The sequence below is a fragment of the Bos grunniens genome, chromosome 15 (assembly GCF_055505025.1).
Source record: "Bos grunniens cultivar Pamir isolate PY7600 chromosome 15, Bosgru_T2T1.0, whole genome shotgun sequence".
In the NCBI taxonomy this organism is placed as follows: Eukaryota; Metazoa; Chordata; class Mammalia; order Artiodactyla; family Bovidae; genus Bos; species Bos grunniens.
In genome coordinates this window covers 49505316-49526997 of record NC_141179.1, presented here as the reverse complement: position 1 = coordinate 49526997, position 21682 = coordinate 49505316, and the positions used below count along the sequence as shown (strand labels likewise).

Here is a 21682-nt window from a genome sequence, read left to right as displayed (position 1 = left end):
CTCTGACATACATCACAGCAGGATCCTCTATGACCCACCTCCCAGAATATTGGAAATAAAAGCAAAAATAAACAAATGGGACCTAATTAAACTTAAAAGCTTCTGCACAACAAAGGAAACTATTAGCAAGGTGAAAAGACAGCCTTCAGAATGGGAGAAAATAATAGCAAATGAAGCAACCGACAAACAACTAATCTCAAAAATATACAAGCAACTCCTACAGCTCAACTCTAGAAAAATAAATGACCCAATCAAAAAATGGGCCAAAGATCTAAATAGACATTTCTCCAAAGAAGACATACAGATGGCTAACAAACACATGAAAAGATGCTCAACATCACTCATTATCAGAGAAATGCAAATCAAAACCACTATGAGATACCATTTCACACCAGTCAGAATGGCTGCGATCCAAAAGTCTACAAATAATAAATGCTGGAGAGGGTGTGGAGAAAAGGGAACCCTCTTACACTGTTGGTGGGAATGCAAACTAGTACAGCCACTATGGAGAACAGTGTGGAGATTCCTTAAAAAACTGGAAATAGAACTGCCTTATGATCCAGGAATCCCACTGCTGGGCATACACACTGAGGAAACCAGAAGGGAAAGAGACACGTGTACCCCAATGTTCATCGCAGCACTGCTTATAATAGCCAGGACATGGAAACAACCTAGATGTCCATCAGCAGATGAATGGATAAGAAAGCAGTGGTACATATACACAATGGAGTATTACTCAGCCATTCAAAAGAATACATTTGAATCAGTTCTAATGAGGTGGATGAAACTGGAGCCTATTATACAGAGTGAAGTAAGCCAGAAGGACAAACACCAATACAGTATACTAACGCATATATATGGAATTTAGAAAGATGGTAACAATAACCCTGTATACGAGACAGCAAAAGAGACACTGATGTATAGAACAGGCTTATGGACTCTGTGGGAGAGGGAGAGGGTGGGAAGATTTGGGAGAATGGCATTGAAACATGTGAAATGTCATGTATGAAACGAGATGCCAGTCCAGGTTCAATGCACGATGCTGGATGCTTGGGGCTGGTGCACTGGGACGACCCAGAGGGATGATATGGGGAGGGAGGAGGGAGGAGGGTTCAGGATGGGGAACACATGAAAAAAAAAAAAATAATAATTCCCATAAGTTTTACAATAAAATATCAGAATGTTAAAAAAAAAAAAAAAAAGAATGGCCTCAGGTTTTTGGAGTGTTAGAAGACTCTCGAAATAAAGATTTTGTTAATGGCTACTCTCATACCATATATGTGGTTGTTTCTGGGTCAATAGCCTTTATTTTTTATCCCTTGATATTTTAAAATGAAGTTATGGAAAGTTATAAGTTAAAACTTGTGAAGATTAATTTGAACAGTTATGTCCACTAATGTGTCTATTTACAAATGTATATATGGGCTCAGTAGTTCAGTCCTGTCTGACTCTTTGTGACCCCAGGAATGAACTCCACCAGGCTCCTCTATCCCTAGAATTTTTCAGGCAAGAATACTGGAGTGGTTTGCCATTTCCTACTCTGGGGCATCTTCCTGACCAAGGGATTGAACCCGAATTGGCAGGAAGATTCTTTACTGCTTAGCCACCATTATAAAAACAGTGAAATAGATGCTTAGGCATGTGCAAGAATATATACACACATATATTTGTGTGTGTAAGAGAATATATGCATATGTATACACACACACACACACACATATATATATATATATATACACATACATATACATGCATACACATGGATTTATATAGATGAGGGATGTAGGTTTGGATGGTGATGAAATTTTGTGTAGGTGTGTTTGTGGTGATGATACTGTGAGTTCTGTTCTTTGATTAATTAGCAAAATTCTCAATGCTATTAGGTTCTTGGATGTTGCTGCTTCTTTTCTACCAAATATTCAGTGCTGTTAAAGGAAGATATCAAAATTTTCTTCTGTCTAAACACTGGTTGTTTCATCTTATCTCCCCTTTTAAGATAAGCAAATTAAATTCAAGTGAGTGGAGGTCATCACATGTGATTGTCTAAGAAGTAAAAAGATGCAAAAACCTTTCAGACACTGATTTAAACATAGTTTTCCCCTCTGTTGTTCCACTTCTACATCCATAAAGCCATTTACCTATCTAAAAACCTTTTTTCAATTTAGGAGCTGGAATCCAGGTGGGAGAGTCCAGCCTCAAACAGTGGTAAGAACATCATGATGAACACTAGCTCATCACATGTCAACCACCATAGCTTCATTTTGACAGGTATCCCAGGAATGCCAGATAAAAACCCATGGATGGCTTTTCCCCTGGGATTTCTCTACACCATGACTCTCCTGGGAAATGGTACCATCCTAGCCATCATCAAGGTAGATCGGAGTCTCCATGAGCCTATGTACTACTTCCTCTCTATCTTGGCTCTGACTGATGTTGGTCTCTCCATGTCCACCCTGCCCTCCATGCTCAGCATCTTCTGGTTTAATGCCCCTGAGGTTCTCTTTGATGCATGCATCACACAGATGTTCTTCATCCACAGTTTTGGAGAGGTAGAATCAGGAGTATTAGTGTCTATGGCCTTTGACAGATTTGTGGCCATCCGAGACCCACTGCACTATGCTTCCATCCTCACCCATGGCATCATCGGCAAGATTGGAATAGCTGTCATCATCCGGGCAGTCTGCGTGGTCTTCCCTGTGCCCTTTCTTATAAAGCGGCTACCCTTCTGCCATTCCAATGTCTTGTCTCATTCGTACTGTCTCCACCAAGATGCAATGCGGTTAGCCTGTGCCAGCACGCGTGTCAACAGCCTCTATGGCCTCATAGTAGTCATCTTCACTTTGGGGTTTGATGCCCTCATCATTCTCTTTTCTTATGTGCTCATCCTGAAGACAGTACTGGATATCGCTTCCAGAGCTGAAAGGCTCAAAGCGCTCAACACCTGCCTCTCCCACATCTGTGCTGTGCTCCTTTTTTATGTTCCTCTCATTGGTGTCACCATGATCCACAGGTTTGGGAAACATCTGTCACCAGTAGCACACACATTCATGGCCAATACCTATCTGTTACTGCCTCCTTTACTAAACCCTGTTGTCTATAGTGTGAAAACCAAGCAGATACAGAGGAGGATCATCCATGTGTTCCAGAGGAGAAAGAACAGGGTCTAGGGTAGTGGAATCAAATGTAATATGGAGAATAAGAAGCATTTTGAGCAACTATAATGCAGTCAAATTATAAACATCTGGGAAAATAGAAAGTGGGCAAGGCTTGTAGGTGAAAGTCTTTCGTGTTCTGTATATGCTCCATTTTGGAATGCATAATTTTTGATATCTGGTGTCACTTGACAAACCTAATGTAATTAATATAATTGTTCTTCTCTGAAACTGGAGATGAGCATCAGTGAAGACATAAATCATCACCTGTTTATCCAGGTAATACTTTTGAGTGTTTATCCATATAATGTTAAGTAATATTGTTCTATAGTTATTAATTAAGTAATTAGATAAGGAAAGATTCAAAATGCTATATAACACTGCTGAAAGGTCTGAGATATTTTTTCTTAATATGGAGAAAGAAAATTGTTCAATAATCAAACAGCATTTATTTTGTTGTTTCAATGTTTATTGGGTAAAGAGTGCCTATGTTAAAATTAAAACAAACACATGTGTGGTTACTTAACACGTGCCTTTTCATTTAAGGGTTATTACTTCTTTACGGTTCTAGTTTTCAGTCATATATTTAGTAGAATAACAGGTGCTCTGCCTTTACTCTTTAAACCCAGCAGGAGTGAACTCTATTTTGCTGTGTACAAAGAACCCAGGGAAACTTTATCAAGTAAAAGTACTGCCATGCTTTGTATAAGGACAAGTGAACACTTGCAGCACTGGGAAGTTTAAGAAAGCAGGATGCCCATGTGTGGGAATGAGTATGTCAAAGGCAATGTGTCTTTGCACTGAAGCTCATACCTGCTGTATGTATTTTGTTAATCATTACACTGTCAAATTGCTAGAGGGATGACTTATTAAACAGATGTACATTTAACACTAATGAAATGCCAGTCATGATGCTGGACCCTGCATGTGGGTTCAATCACTCAGTTGTATCCAACTCTTTGTGACCCCATGAACTGTAGTCCACCAGGCTCCTCTGTCCATGGAATTTTCTAGGCAAGAATACTGGAGTGGATTGCCATTCAGGGGAATCTTCCTAATCCAGGGATCAAACCCAAGTCTCCTGAATCTCCTGCACTGGCAGGCAGATTCTTTACCACTGTTCCACCTGGGAAGCGTTCTGGTCCCTGAAGACACAGAGGAAAATGCACCAACTTTCTGCACAGTTTCTGGCATATTTCTCTGCAAGGAAATATGTATACAAGTCAAGTAGGTATTACATTACAACATCACATTTAATTTGCTATACTAGTAGTTTTAGTTGCCTTTATATATTCTCTCAGTGAATTCTCCCAACTGTCTTTGAGAATAATGTTATCACATTTTATACATGAGGAAATGAGATTTAAAGAAGTTAAGTAACTTACTCAAAATCATACAGCTTCTAAGTGGAAGAACTCGATTCATGTTTAGATCCATTGATTCTAAAACCTGTAAATTGAGACTTGACACATGTCTCCGGGCTTTCTAGACTCACAAGAAAACTTGAGGTAGAGGGAAAGAACCAGTGATCCTAAGATGTGATGTGTGAGAGATGTTAGTAATCAATATTATAGAAATGTTATTTCAGGTCAGTTCAGTGGCTCAGTTGTGTCCAACTCTTTGCGACCCCATGGACTGTGACACGCCAGGCCTCCCTGTCCGTCACCAACTCCCAGAGTTTGCTCAAACTCATGTCCATCGAATTAGTGATGCCATCCGGCCATCTCATCTCTGTTGTCCCCTTCTGCCTTCAATCTTTCCCAGCATCAGGGTCTTTTCCAATGAGTCAGTTCTTCACGTCAGGTGACCAAAGTATTGTGAGCTTCAGCTTCAGCATCAGTTCTTCCAATGAATGACTGATTTCCTTTAGGAATGACTGATTTGATCTCCTGACAGTCCAAGGGACTCTCAAGAGTCTTCTCCAACACCTCAGTTCAAAAACATCAATTCTTCGGCACTCAGCTTTCTCTATAGTCCAACTCTCCCATCCATGTGACTACTGGAAAAACCATAGATTTGACTAGATGGACCTTTGTTGGCAAAATAATGTCTCTGCTTTTCAATATGCTATCTAGGTTGGTCATAACTTTCCTTCCAAGGGATAAGCGTCTTTTAATTTCATGGCTGCAGTCACCATCTGCAGTGATTTTGGAGCCCAAAAAAATAAAGAGAGGCTGAGTCAGACTAAATTTGCAAGACTGATTTGGAGTTTACATTTTCAATGTTACAAAATTGCTTGAGATTTGTTAGTTTGTGCAGAATGCAAACATCATCCAAGACCTCACCATGCTGCTGCTAAGTCACTTCAGTCGTGTCCGACTCTGTGTGACCCTGTAGACAGCAGCCCACCAGGCTCCCCAGTCCCTGGGATTCTCCAGGCAAGAACACTGGAGTGGGTTGCCATTTCCTTCTCTGATGAATGAAAGTGAAAAGTGAAAGTGAAGTTGCTCAGTCATGTCTGACCCTCAGCGACCCCATGGACTGCAGCCTTCCAGGCTCCTCTGTCCATGGGATTTTCCAGGCAAGAGTACTGGAGAGGGGTGCCATTGCCTTCTCCAGATAGATGCTATCTAAATGGAAAACATGAATCCCAAACAAAGCACATTATAGTCAATTGGCCTATAAGGAGGAAATAAAAGATCTTTTATTTTCATTTAAATTTATCTCATCTTTAAAAAATGTTTATTTTTCTTAATGTGTTGTCATATACATGTTAGTACAGTGTGCCTATATACAATATTTGAATGAATAAACTTAAAATATAAACATATCAATGTACAGCAAAAACCACTACAATATTGTAAAGTAATTCGCCTCAATTAAAATAAATTAATTCATTAAAAAAATATTAAGAAGTGTCTTTTTTTTCTTATACAATTACATAACCAAAACTTGAAATCTTTAGAGATAAAAGCCAACCACCATGGATTATGTTTACAATGTTCAAATACTGTGATAACAGAGGCAATTAGAAGAAAGTGCCCATTAATCTTTGATTCTCTGATGGACCCGCACAGTGGCAAGATCAGAAATCTAATTTTTGTTGCTGGCAACACACACATACTCCGCATCCTCACTGCACTCTCTTTTCTAGCTCCTGCAGTCTGACTTGGTTTCCATGGCTAGATGAAGGCTGTTCACGTGGCTCAGATTTATTCTGAAATAGCAAGTCAAATGCTTCCCCTCAATCCTCCTTCAACTTGAAGTATTTGAGTAGATTATAAATGTTTACAGTCCCCTCCCTTTTAGTCTTCTTTCAGCTTTCATGGAACTCTATTGCATCTTCTACTTCCACCTTCTTTGTTTCCTAACCTACCCCCCCTTCACGTCTTCCTCTCACACATGATGTGAGTATTTCTCCAAGTTCTCCCCTTGCCATTCAGTAACCTCGGTAAATTTCTTTCTTCATGATACCAGTCTTGCTAACAGCTTTAAAATAGAGCCCACATGCGTCTTTCTTTCCCTCTCCTTCCCCTTCCCTTCTCTTAAGATCAAACTCTTAATTTTTAACTACCTTTGCATAATCTCTACATGGAGTTTTCTGTACACCTCTGTCTCACACAAGCCATATTTAACTCTTGCTTTTCCCCACAATAATTATTTTCAATTTCTCTGAAGGTATAAATTCTCGATTCATGTAACATTTAAAAACAGACAGGCACATATCTGGAAACCGTCCTTCTGTCTTTGATTTATTTGCTTCCCAGATGGCATAGTGGTGAAGAATCCACCTATCAATGCAGGAGACACAAGAATATGGGTCTGGTCTCTGGGTCAGGAAGATTCCCTGGAGGAGGAAATGGCAACCCACTCTAGTACTCTTGCCTAGAAAATTCCATGGACAGAGGAGCCTAGTGGGCTACAATGCATGGGGTTGCAGAGTCAGACATGACTGAGGGACTGAGCACACAAACATCTATGTCCATGGTGATCACTCTAGTTTAGTCCTCTTAAAAATGTAAGATACATATTTGTATCTTACCAAGATGAAACCAGAAATAGAGACAAATTCAGAATAAATTTTCAAGTTTGACTTGGAGTTTACATTTTCAATGTTACAAAATTACTTGAGAATTGTTAGTTTGTGCAGAATGCAAACATCATCCAAGGCCTCAATATAGATACATTCTATCTAAATGGAAAACATGAGTCACCTCAGAATTTGGAGGTGATATGGAATGAGGGTGAACTTTTCTCAGGGGGAAGAAAACAACCAGCACAGGAGACAATATGTGGCTCAGACGGTAAAGTGTGTGCCTGCAATGCGGGAGACCTGAGTTTGATCCCTGGCTAGGGAAGATCCTCTAGAGAAGGAAATGTCAACCCACTCCAGCACTCTTGCCTGGAAAATCCCATGGGAAGATGTTGGTAGGCTACAGTCCATGGGGTTGCAAAGAGTTGGACATGACTGAGAAACCTCACTTCACTTCACATCATAAAAGAAGATATCTTAGAAAAACATATCTTGAATATATGACCAAGTTTATTACCTGTACCTGTTTTAGATAAGCTTCTTAGCCAGGAGACTTGGTCTCATGCTATTATTGCATGAAACCTTTTTGCAGTCTTAAGAAAAGTTGACCCTGAGACCTTGAAAAGTGGGAGCTGAGGTAGAAGCCAGTATGAAAGACTTCAGATACAATTGGAGCTACTCTGATGCTGCAGTTGCTGTGGCAATCATCATCTTCATCTTTAAAGGAGAAATGTGATGGAGACACAAACTAGATAGAGGGAAACTCAAAAACTCTTTCACCAATACATTTTTTTCTGGGGTCAGCTTTTAAGTATTTACAGCACCAAAGACGACAGTTACGGAGAGCATTTCCAACTGTCTCTGAAATGTAGAGTGTGATTTAAAAATTTGGTGCATCAGTTAAATGTCAAGCACTGCATTGAATGAAAACAACCAAGAGCTGAAAGTCCTCAAAGAGATTTGCTCATCCCAAGGATATTGGTCACTGCACTGCTACTAGGACCTTTGCTCTCATATTGGAACAAGCAAATAGAAACCTATCTTCTTAACAATGGTATTGGTGGTGGTTTAGTCACTAAGTCAAATCTGACTTGCAACCCCATGGACTGTAGCCCTCCAGGCTCCTCTCTCTGTGGAATTTCCCAGGCAAGAATAGTGGAGTGGGTTACCATTTCCTTTTCCAGGGGATCTTCCCAACCCAGGGATTGAACCCAGATCTCCTGCATTGAGGGAGATTCTTTACCAAGTCACCAGGGAAACCTCTTCTTAACAATAACCCCTAGCAATTCCTGTTCCAGGCTCAGGACTGTGATAGTATTGGTGAACTCTTAGCAAGCCCTTCCAGAGGTAGTAGGACTCTCAAGTCTCCCCACAAATCCCAGAAGGTTTAAATGATATTTTATACTCATTTTATTAAATGTCAGCAATGTGCCTTTGTTTTTTATGGAGTTAAAAATTTTTATTGTGAACCTATCTAAAATTAATTCAGAAAGACTGGTGAACCTGAAAGCAGTATTAAAATGGGAATAAGCTTTCTTCACTTTCACAGCATCATCTTTCAGGATTTGAAATAGCTCAGCTGGAATTCCATCACCTCCACTAGCTTTATTCGTAGCGATGCTTTCTAAGGCCCACTTGACTTCACATTCCAGGATGTCTGGCTCTAGGTGAGTGATTACACCATCATATCTGGGTCATGAAGATCTTTTTTGTACAGTTCTTCTGTGTATTCTTGCCACTTCTTAATATCTTCTGCTTCTTTTAGGTCCATACCATTTTTGTTCTTTATCGAGCCCATCTTTTCATGAAATGTTCCCTTGGTATTTCTAATTTTCTTGAAAAGATCTCTAGTCTTTCCCATTCTGTTGTTTTCCTCTATTTCTTTGCACTGATCACTGAGGAAGGCTTTCTTATCTCTTCTTGCTAGTCTTTGAAACTCTGCAACCGTGAACTTCCAGATGTTCAAGCTGGTTTTAGAAAAGGCAGAGGAACCAGAGATCAAATTGCCAACATCCACTGGATCATGGACAAAGCAAGAGAGTTCCAGAAAAACATCTATTTCTGCTTTATTGACTGTGCCAAAGCCTTTGACTGTGTGGACCACAATAAACTGTGGAAAAATCTGAAAGAGATGGGAATACCAGGCCACCTGACCTGCCTCTTGAGAAACCTATATGCAGGTCAGGAAGCAACAGTTAGAACTGGACATGGAACAACAGACTGGTTCCAAATAGGAAAAGGAGTACGTCAAGGCTGTATATTGTCACTCTGCTTATTTAACTTCTATGCAGAGTGCATCATGAGAAACACTGGGCTGAAAGAAGCACAAGCTGGAATCAAGATTGCCGGGAGAAATATCAATAACCTCAGATATGCAGAGGACACCACCCTTCTGGCAGAAAGTGAAGAGGAACTCAAAAGCCTCTTGATGAAAGTGAAAGAGGAGAGTGAAAAAGTTGGCTTAAAGCTCAACATTCAGAAAACGAAGATCACTCTTAGCAAGCCCTTCCAGAGGTAGTAGGACTCTCAAGTCTCCCCACAAATCCCAGAAGGTTTAAATGATATTTTATACTCATTTTATTAAATGTCAGCAATGTGCCTTTGTTTTTTATGGAGTTAAAAATTTTTATTGTGAACCTATCTAAAATTAATTCAGAAAGACTGGTGAACCTGAAAGCAGTATTAAAATGGGAATAAGCTTTCTTCACTTTCACAGCATCATCTTTCAGGATTTGAAATAGCTCAGCTGGAATTCCATCACCTCCACTAGCTTTATTCGTAGCGATGCTTTCTAAGGCCCACTTGACTTCACATTCCAGGATGTCTGGCTCTAGGTGAGTGATTACACCATCATATCTGGGTCATGAAGATCTTTTTTGTACAGTTCTTCTGTGTATTCTTGCCACTTCTTAATATCTTCTGCTTCTTTTAGGTCCATACCATTTTTGTTCTTTATCGAGCCCATCTTTTCATGAAATGTTCCCTTGGTATTTCTAATTTTCTTGAAAAGATCTCTAGTCTTTCCCATTCTGTTGTTTTCCTCTATTTCTTTGCACTGATCACTGAGGAAGGCTTTCTTATCTCTTCTTGCTAGTCTTTGAAACTCTGCAACCGTGAACTTCCAGATGTTCAAGCTGGTTTTAGAAAAGGCAGAGGAACCAGAGATCAAATTGCCAACATCCACTGGATCATGGACAAAGCAAGAGAGTTCCAGAAAAACATCTATTTCTGCTTTATTGACTGTGCCAAAGCCTTTGACTGTGTGGACCACAATAAACTGTGGAAAAATCTGAAAGAGATGGGAATACCAGGCCACCTGACCTGCCTCTTGAGAAACCTATATGCAGGTCAGGAAGCAACAGTTAGAACTGGACATGGAACAACAGACTGGTTCCAAATAGGAAAAGGAGTACGTCAAGGCTGTATATTGTCACTCTGCTTATTTAACTTCTATGCAGAGTGCATCATGAGAAACACTGGGCTGAAAGAAGCACAAGCTGGAATCAAGATTGCCGGGAGAAATATCAATAACCTCAGATATGCAGAAGACACCACCCTTCTGGCAGAAAGTGAAGAGGAACTCAAAAGCCTCTTGATGAAAGTGAAAGAGGAGAGTGAAAAAGTTGGCTTAAAGCTCAACATTCAGAAAACGAAGATCATGGCATCCGGTCCCATCACTTCATGGGAAATAGATGGGGAAACAGTGGAAACAGTGTCAGACTTTATCTTTTTGGGTTCCAAAATCACTGCAGATGGTGACTGCAGCCATGAAATTAAAAGACACTTACTCCTTGGAAGGAAAGTTATGACCAACCTAGATAGTGTACAAAAGCAGAAACATTATTTTGCCAACAAAGGTCCGTCTATTCAAGGCTATGGTTTTTCCTGTGGTCATGTATGGATGTGAGAGTTGGACTGTGAAGAAGGCTGAGCACCGAAGAATCGATGTTTTTGAACTGTGGTGTTGGAGAAGACTCTTGAGAGTCCCTTGGACTGCAAGGATATCCAACCAGTCCATTCTGAAGGAGATCAGCCTGGGATTTCTTTGGAAGGAATGATGCTAAAGCTGAAACGCCAGTACTTTGGCCACCTCATGGGAATGGTTGACTCATTGGAAAAGACTGATGCTGGGAGGGATTGGGGGCAGGAGGAGAAGTGGATGACAGAGGATGAGATGGCTGGATGGCATCACTGACTTGATGGTCGTGAGTCTGAGTGAACTCCGGGAGTTGGTGATGGACAGGGAGGCCTGGCGTGCTGTGATTCATGGGGTCCCAAAGAGTCGGACACAACTGAGTGCCTGAACTGAACTGAACTGAACTGAAGCTTTCTTGTACACAGTATTATTAAATTTGTCTTAGCTAGGCTAGTGTCTGTTCTGACAGAGTTCTAAAGTAGCTACTGATTTGAGTAATGCTGCTGCTGCTAAGTCACTTCAGTCGTGTCCAACTCTGTGTGACCCCATGGACTGCAGCCCACCAGGTTCCCCTGTCCCTGGGATTCTCCAGGCAAGAACAATGGAGTGGGTTGCCACTGCCTTCTCCAGTGCATGAAAGTGAAAAGTGAAAGTGAAGTCACTCAGTCGTGTCTGACTCCTAGCGACCCCATGGACTGCAGCCTTCCAGGCTCCTCTGTCCATGGGATTTTCCAGGCAAGAGTACTGGAGTGGGGTGCCATTGCCTTCTCCAGATTTGAGTAATAGGTAACTACATACCATGAAAGTAACTACATACCATGAAAGTAACTACATACCATGTAAGACCCAAAGAATCTTTTGTGTTAGATTTTAAAGATCAAATAAAAAACTTGAGCAAAAGTCTTGTGGCTCATGTAAAAGAATGTAAGTCGCTCATTAGTATACATTTTATATGCATGCTTTTGTTCTTCTTCTTCATATATTGAGTTGGCCAAAATGTTTATTTGGTTTTTTCCATAACATCTTAAGGATAAACCCAAATGAATGTTTTGACCAATCTGATACTTTGTCTTCAAATTAAATCTGTAGTAGTTCTTTAACCTTCTACCCTGAGTGTCATCCCCACCCTGCCCAATCCATTTTATCTGTCTCCCACAATATAGATAGTTCAACAGTCCCCAGATAATCTGCCTGACTGAGCCTTGGCCAACACATGAACTGCTTTGGAAACAGCATATAACACTCCCCCATAGGGATGCTGCAGTTATCCAATATGACAGCATGTAAAAGGCTCTGGTACTGTCTTTTGCTTAGTGGACAGTCTATACGTACTTTTATTGTCTTATATTCAATATTCTTGAACACTTCCTATAGTTGCACAACCCTTAATAGTTTACAAATACTTGTCCTTATATGATTAAATTTAATTTCATAACCACAGTGGTTGTTAAGTGATAACATTTCCAGCTTCATAATGAATAAATTGCCATTAGTGGTAGGGAAGGGAACATCCAGTGTCACACATGGAAGAGTTAAAGCTCACCCTTCATCTGTTGTTCTCAAGTTATACAATATGGTTGGCCCCTGCTCAATTATATACATTTATATTCTTAATCCTAAAATTTAGCCATCTTTCTAATCCATGTTTTATTTAACAATGCATTATCCCTAGGTGTTCTCTTATTATTTGATGAGTATAGTTCATTTCTCCCCTATTAAGCTAATAGAGGCCATTCCTAACACTTGAGCTAGAATGTTAAATAAACTCAATTATCTTTAATTTAAAAGACATTAAGCTTGTGGCTTATTTCTGCTCAGAAGAGTTATTACAGAATGGAATTAGTAATATTCCCCTTTCATTTGTTATGGGCCAACTCTAACGCAAGGCCACAGGAAAGTACATGGAATGGTTCTTATAAATGCCGCTCTTTATATACTGCACAAAGGATGATTTGGTACAGGAAGCGGAAAGTATGTTCTGAGAGCAGGGAACTATCTCTGCCCAATTCAAATCACACCAAAAATGTGAAAAAATAAAAACTATTTTTTCATAGTCATAATTGAGCCATTACAGAAGATATTTTTCCTCTCTTAAACTGGCAGACCCTAACCCTCTGCAGTGACCTTGGCTGCAACAAACATCTGGATGAGCTTCCTCCGTATCTCTTTGGTCTTCATAGTATAGACGATGGGGTTTAGCACAGGGGGTATAAGAAGATAGGCATTAGCCATTAGGGCATGGGTCAGTGGTGAAAGGTGCTTTCCAAAACGGTGAATGACAGACACCCCAATGAGTGGCACATAGAAGATGAGAACAGCACAAATGTGGGAAACACAGGTGTTGAGCGTCTTCAGCTGGCCCTCCCCTGAGGCAATGGCCATCACTGTTTGAAGTATGAATGCATAGGAGAGGAGGATGGAGAGGGAGTCAGAACCCTTGGTGAAGATAACCGCAATAAGGCCGTAGAGACTGTTGACCCGGGTGCTGGCACAGGCAAGGCTCATGACATCTTGGTGGAGGCAGAAGGAGTGGGAGAGGATATTGGAGCGGTAGAAGGGGAGCCGCTTGATAAGGAAAGGCACCGGGAAGACCACACAGATGGCCCTTGTCAAGATGACTGCCCCTGTTCTGCAGACCACGCTATTGGTGAGGATGGTGCCGTATCTGAGGGGTTTCCAGATTGCCACAACCCGATCAAAGGCCATGGCCACCAGCACGCCAGATTCAATGGCTGAGAAGGTATGGATGAAGTACATCTGAACAAGGCAGGCATCAAAGGCGATGGACTTGTAGTTAAACCAAAATATGCCTAGCATGGAGGGCATAGTACAAAGGGCAAGTCCCGTGTCTGCCAGTGCCAGCATACACAGAAAGTAATACATGGGCATGTGCAGGGACAGTTCGGACTTGATGGTAGAGATGATGACACCATTGCCAAAGAGGGCAATGACATATATAGCACCCAGTGGGAATGCCATCCAGTAATACTTTAGTTCAAGCCCTGGAATTCCAGTTAAGACAAAGTAGAGGTGTTGGAAGTGAGAGTGGTTATTATCTGTCATGAAGTCAATGTAACACAGGAGGGAAAATTTGAGATCCTGATGTGTGTCTTCCTAAGAATGCAGTGACAAGTATTAACAATATATTAGAATCTGATCTTCCTCAGAGCAGAACCATTTTATTTTAACATGGGTGAGAGAGAGTTTTAATGGAGGGTTGAGTCCCTGAAATTACTCTTCCAAGATATATCCTGTGGAGGAAACTTCTACTGTCCCAATGAAAAAGTTTCACCAAGTCAAATAAGACACATTCAGTTTAAAACACACTGCATTAGATAAACTTTTTTGCTTTCTCCAGCCCATTTCTCCCTTTCTCATCCATATCTTACAAGCTGTTGAGTCAGAGGCTGAGGACACAATAACTAAGACAGAATCAGTATAAAACAAAAATTAGTTGACTGCTGACAAAGGATGTCATTTCCACCCATCACTCTCCTTATGCCCAGTACTGGAACTCTCATGAAGGCAACGGGTCTTGTATGTAAGGCAGGGATGGACATGCCCAGGGCACATGCCTATGCTTGCATCTGAGCATGACCACCTTCATTTCCCCTGAGCCTGGATGTGGACCATCATTCTCAACCCAGGAACCTCAGACAGCAACTTCTGATCATAGAAAATGAAATGTATTTGTCATCTCTAATCTAATAAAATCTAGACAGGGGAGTAAGTTATATTTAGGAAAGCAACAGCAGCAATTCTTTTTTAAGACTAACTCATTTTGTCCAAAAGGAAGTGAGGCTCCTCTGAAGCCTTTTTTAGAATCAGGATCATCTGGAAATTGTATTACTAAAGGCACAGTGATCATTCACATAATGCCATTTACACTCTCAGAGAGCCAGTATAGAGGTCCTAGTAGAGATCTGGAAGAAACATGCTGATATTTCCAGGATCAGTAACTATGTTTTTTTCTAAAATGCCTCCTGATGGGGTCATTCAACTTTAGACATGAATACCAGTTAGAGGTACTGCATACTCGCCTTGAGAAGCTCTCTCAACCTTAAGATGCACATCAGATGCCTTCATCAATTGAAGAGAACCAAGGTGACTAAAGGCAAGGTGATGTAAACTCCAGATCCACACATCTAATCAAATTCTGGTTTCCCTTGCTCCTCATATATGGCCTTATATACGTAGCACACAGACAATAATGCCTATGCTAACGGGCAGTGTCAGGCTTACAAAAGATCTTTCCATTGGTAAAAAAGCAAAATATGTTCTTTTAACTATGAGAACTTGGAATAAAAAAGTTCTTCTCTTCACATGTTCTCAATATCAGTGTTGATATTGAGGTTTTCTTTTCTTTCTTGTTTTTTGTTTTGTCTCTCTGATTTGGATTTTTCAGCCAGAGATCTTTGCAGCTGATGGAAGTGAAATTGATAAATGCTCTTCTATCAGCAAAGAATCACATTTAATTTTGTGTCTCTTGTAATCTTAGAATAATTTACCCTCTAACTGTGCAAACATGTGTCTGAACCCCAGGCTATGTATACATCTCTGACTGATGCATATTCCTGATGAATCAAAAACATATTGTAGAGTTTTGAAATCCCTCTCCTCAAAGATCTTCTTTGAAAGATTTCTGACACAGATTCCCCCAGCCTTATTTAGGGTATATCCTCTGTTTCTGTAAAATATTCATGTCTTTCCATTGCTCCTATGAAAGACAGCTAGCCTTTTGTTCAAAAGACTCTGGCTTTTAAGATAACATATATTTTCTACTCTTTCAACAAACTTTTAGTTTTTTGTTTGTTTTAGGACTTTTAATAAAGAAAATATTTATTAAGTTTTTCAAATAATTGTAATAGAATGGAAATTAAAGGAATTTTTAAGAGGTAAACAATTGAGAGGAATAGAATACAAGGTGAGAGAAAGAAGGAGGGAAAAGGAATGAAAAAAGAAAAGCATAAACCAAAGAACAGCAGGTGCTTCCCAGGTGGCGCTAGTGGCGCCAAAGCGGAGACATAGGAGATGTGGGTTTGATCCCTGGGTTGAGATCACCTGGAGGAGAGTATGGCAATCCACTCCAGTATTCTTGCCTTGAGAATCCCATGGACTGAGGAAACTGGTGGGCCTCAATCCATAGGGCCGCACAGATTTGGACACGACTGAAGTGATTTACACACACAAAGAAGAGCATAAGTAAATGTCGAACTATTTCACATCTTACTATTAAATAAATTGAAGCATAGATAAAGAAAATAACTTGTCCTGAGTCAAACATATAGTCAGTGGTTAAAAAAAAGAAAGAAAAACATATGAGAAATGGAGGGAAAAAATGTTACAACTAAATATACTGGAAGCTTGAGGGTTCAGCTAGCAAAGACAAAGTTTAAAAGGCATCTCTTGGCTAGGTTGCTTATTCCTTAAAGTATGTCCTTGATTTTCTCCATAATTATATTTCCCAGGATGTACTAAACAGGTGAAGATCAGTTTCTTAGATCCCAAGTTCTTCTGAAAGTTTCACCTAACCTGACCCTCTACTGACCATGGAAGCTGCCTCATTTATGGAAAAAGATTGTGTAAGTGTTTTATATCTGCCCCATAGGCTGCCACAAGTTATATGATCTCATTAGATATCTTTGATTGACTAGTGGACAATAAAATTACAAAATTTCTCTATTGTCTGATTTACAGCATAAAAACAAAAACACTTCCATTTTACTAAGTACTAGAAAGTGGTTGGGGGACAATTGGAAATTTTAGTAACATTATCCTAAGATATTCTGTTGATAGCACAACTTTTAGCCTCTGATTTTGCTCTAAAACTTACCTTGTTGCTTAGGGTACCCCTAGCTGGAAGAGGATTCTCCAGCTGCCTGAGGCTTACTTGGCAAAATCATTTCTACTCACATAAAGACTTTTATTTCCTGAGCTGCTTCCAAACTCCTCCCCATACCAGACCACAGAGAGTTTCACAGATCGGTAAGCAGGGTTGTTCCCTGGGGCTCCCAAGATTGAGGCGGTCTCTCCAGGATTGTGAAATCAAGCCCTAGATTCTCATGTCTGAACAACTAGATAGTATTGAGAAGGATATTAGCAAAAAGTGAATGTGTATGTGTGTATTTGGGGTGGAGGATTCAGAGGCTGGTCAGTATTCAGTCACATTCTCTTAGAGCCATCTTGGGCACCTCACTCTTCCATGCCCTGAAATGAATAATACTTGCCTTTATTTTTCTCAAAACACAGCAAAACTAATAAAACTCTCCCAAAGAAATATGGTTCTAAAGTTGAAATGATTCTCTAATGAATAAATTTTTCTTCATAATTCACTTGCATTTTTCAGTTTTCAATATCAAACTAATCATGCTCTGTGCAAAAGGAAAGCAAGAAGCCCTTCAGGGAGTCAATAGTAAATGCAGGAGGCAATGAATATTCCAAAATATCCAGTTATAATCTTTAGAAAATGCTACTGACTTTACCTGCCTCTGAATAACAATAATAGTATCATAAGTAGCATTAATAATAGTGATAATAACATCTAATATTAATTCTGAGGATTATCCGTTGTATAATTTTATCACATTTTATCACATTTGCTTTGCACTTCACCATTATAATCCTCATGACGTTAATACTCCTTTGAAAAGAGGATCACACTGGGAATTGGCCCAGTAAGAATTTAACTATAGAAATTACTCAGGATAGAAATAACAGGGCAGGGACTCCTCACTGCCCCAGGTGGTTCTGGACTTCCTGGATCCTGGAGGACACCAGGACTAGGTAAGGGAGAAATGCTCATAGAGAATGAGATCATCTACTAAGCACTCAGTCACTGAACATATATCTACATGATAATCCTGGACTAAGTTAATATCAGTGCAGATTACTCTTCTAATACTATAGACTCTAAAAGTATTGAGTTCCTTAACTCAGGTAAAATTCACCTCTGATTCATAATCATTCTTTTAATACTTTTGAAGTAGATAAAATGTGAAATTGCTCTGCTTTCAATAGTTTAACCTCCTCTTTAATCTTACTCCAGTGCTCACTATAAATGTTTCAACTTGCAGCTCAATTTTGCTATTTGTAATTTTCTTCTATATTGACAAATAGGGTTTTTGAGTAATTGAATCACTATAATTTCATTCCAGCTCCTCAGGTAACAACTTTTTGTTGTTGTTTTTGTTACTTATACAGGTTGAATATTTACATTTCACATGGATTCTGATTTTCTGTCATAAACTGCCACTGTGAGTATAAAACTAAACAAATGATACCATCTTTTTTTTTTTTTTAACATAAAAATAAAAGTATCTGACTCTTGTGGACTGTAGCCTGCCAGGTTCCTCTGTCCATGGGATTCTCCAGGCAAGAATACTTAAGTGGGTTGCCACTTCCTTCTCCAGGGGATCTTCCCCACCCAAGAATCAAATCCAAGTCTCCTGCATTGCAGGCATGTTCTTTACCAACTGAGCTCTGAGGGAAGCCCTATTTTTTAACATCAGTTCAGTGCAGTTCAGTCGCTCAGTCGTGTCCTACTCTTTGCGACCCCATGAATCGCAGCACGCCAGGCCTCCCTGTCCATCACCAACTCCCGGAGTTCACTCAGACTCATGTGCATCAAGTTGGTAACGCCAGCCAGCCATCTCATCCTCTGTCGTCCCCTTCTCCTCCTGCCCCCAATCCCTCCCAGCATCAGAGTCTTTTCCAATGAGTCAACTCTGCATGAGGCGGCCAAAGTACTGGAGTTTCAGCTTTAGCATCATTCCTTCCAAAGAAATCCCAGGCTGATCTCCTTCAGAATGGACTCGTTGGATCTCCTTGCAGTCCAAGGGACTCTCAAGAGTCTTCTCCAACACCACAGTTCAAAAGCATCAATTCTTCGGTGCTCAGCCTTCTTCACAGTCCAACTCTCACATCCATAGGTGACCACAGGAAAAACCATAGCCTTGACTAGACGAACCTTTGTTGGCAAAGTAATGTCTCTGCTTTTGAATATGCTATCTAGGTTGGTCATAACATTTCCTTCCAAGGAGTAAGAGTCTTTTAATTTCATGGCTGCAGTCCTATATATTTAGAGAATCTATTTTTAATTAGTTTACTCTCCCTTGATTGGATACTAACTCCATTTTTATCAAAAGTCCTCCTCTCTTAGCTACTTCTTTTTAATTAATTAGTTAATTTAATGGAAAAAATGGCAACCCACTCCTGTGTTCTTGCCTGGAGAATCCCAGGGGCGGGGGAGCCTGGCGGGCTGCCGGCTATGGGGTCGAACAGAGTCGGACACGACTGATGCGACTTAGCAGCAGCAGCGTAGTTGATTTACAATAGTATATTATTTTCATGTGTAAAGTGAAGTGAAGTGAAGTCGCTCAGTCGTGTCCGACTCTTTGCTACCCCATGGACGGTAACCTACCAGGCTCCGCGGTCCGTGGGATTTTCCAGACAAGAATACTGGAGTGGGCTGCCATTGCCTTCTCCAGGGGATCTTCCTAACCCAGGGATCGAACCCGGGTCTCCTACATTGCAGACAGACGCTTTACCGTCTGAGCCACTAGGGAAGCCCCTTTTGTACAGCATAATAATTCAGTATTTTTGCAGATTGCACTCCATTATAAGTTACTAAAAGATAATGATTATAGTTCCCTGTGCTGTACAATATATCCTTCTTGTTTATGTCTTAGCTACTTCTTGAAATACATCCACACCCATCCTTCCCTTCTTAGCATTTCAGTAAATTGCCCCTTCCCAGGTTTGATAGTACCCCCACTCACCACTCCCAGTGAAGTGACTCTCTTTCTCTCTCTCTCTCTTTCTCTCTCTCTCTCTCTCTCTCTCGTCATTGTTCAGTTGGTTAGTCGTGTCCTCTTCTTTGCAACACTGTGGACTGAAGCATGCCAGGCTTCCCTGTCCTTCACCATCTCCCGGAGTTTGCTCAAACTTATGTGCATTGAGTCGGTGAGGCCATCCAACCATCTCATCCTCTGTCCTCCCCTTCTCCTCCTGCCTTCAATCTTTCCTAACATTGGGCTCTTTTCTAGATGCTGGGTCTCTCTCTCTCTCTCTCTCTCTCTATATATATATATATATATATATATATTCAACTTCATATATAATCAGAGTCCTTTCAGATCTACATCTCTGATACTGAGCCTTATGATGAGTTCCAGATAATAATATATTATCTCCCTGGTGGCCATTGGAGGAGTGGAAAACTTTTCCCTTCTTCCCTTCTAGATTGGCCTAATAATTAAATTGACATAAAACAAATTAAGAAGAGAAAAACATTTAATCTGCATGTATAGGAGTTCATAAAATAATATGAGACTCAAAGAATTGACCAAAGCAGACAAGCTTTGTGCCTTTTAGACAAGGATACAATGCATTTGTGAAGAACTGACAATACAGAGGGGATTTGGGCTTGGGTTAGTAAACAAGGTTTAGGAAAATATAATCACCCAATAAATCATAAGTCCCAATGGTTTGACCTCTTAAATATTTCTATTATCGCTCTTTTCTTTCCATATGTAACAATATTATACAATTCCAGAATCTCTATTTTTGCTATGTGGACTTCCTCAGTAACATTTTAAGTTTCTTATTCACATGAAAATAAATCACTTTGCTTCTTGTTTTTTTTCCCCTGTTCCTTCTTTCTTTTACTTTGAATGAGAAATCACTTTCTCTTATGTCTTGTCAGCTTCTTTAGAAAATATTAGTCTAATAATATTTAGCACTAACCAAATTTGAATTAGACAGATCTCTTATTGCCTCTAGTTAAATGATTTAATTGCCACATAAATTTGATATTTATGAAAGCCATATGAAAAATCATAATCATGAACACCCAAAAGTACATTTGAAATAATTTGTAAGCCTGTATAATACATCTTGTCTATCCTTAAGCAGTTTTCATACTGTCAAGATAATTTTCAGCATTCATGAGTGTATTTTTCCCAAAACATATTCTTTCTTATTGACTCACTCTTAATATGTTTCTGAGGCCTTTCAAAAACTGGATTATTACAATGTGTCAAATACAGATCCTTCAGAGTATAACCCAGGGCTAATATATATTGTATGGTCAGGGTTGATCAAGAAATATTTGTTGTATAGAAAAATTGCAGGATGGAAGGATAGAAGAAAGAAGAAAGGAAAGAAGCAGAAAACCCAGGAAAGACGATATTATAATGAAAAAAATGGGAGAAAAGACAGGGAACATATAAGAAAAGAAGAATGAGCCTCATATAGGTACATTTTAAAGAAGTGAAACTGCCAAATGTTCATATAAGAGTTTATAGTTTTCAGATGCTTTTTAAATTTATGGGATTTCCCTGGTGGCTCAGATGGTAAAGAATCTGCCTGCAATACAGGATACCTGGGTTTGATCCCTGGGTTGAGAAGATCCCCTGGAAAAGGGAATGGCAACCCACTCCAGTAGTCTTGCCTGGAGAATTTGATGGACAGAGGAGCCTGGCAAGATACAGTCCATAGAGTCACAAAGAGTTGGACATGACTGTGCAACTAACACTTTAAAATTATACTGAAAATCACTTTCTTTTGTACAATTCTATGAGTTTTGACAAACACAAAACCCACAGTCATGTAACCACTACCCTAATCCAGATACAAAGAAGT

The 21682-nt window shown here is 39.9% G+C and overlaps 2 protein-coding genes across 2 annotated transcripts; one reads left to right on the top strand and one right to left on the bottom strand.

Moving 5' to 3' along the window:
• Positions 1-2216: 2216 nt before the first annotated feature.
• LOC147358039 (olfactory receptor 51H1-like) lies at positions 2217-3167 on the top strand. The gene has a single exon (XM_086340409.1). The coding sequence runs from the start codon at positions 2217-2219 to the stop codon at positions 3165-3167; it is 951 nt and encodes a 316-aa protein (XP_086196535.1).
• Positions 3168-13147: 9980 nt separating this feature from the next.
• Positions 13148-14104, bottom strand: LOC147358038 (olfactory receptor 51H1-like). Its single transcript, XM_086340407.1, has one exon. It carries the CDS (start codon positions 14102-14104, stop codon positions 13148-13150), a length of 957 nt encoding a protein of 318 aa, XP_086196533.1.
• Positions 14105-21682: the final 7578 nt, after the last annotated feature.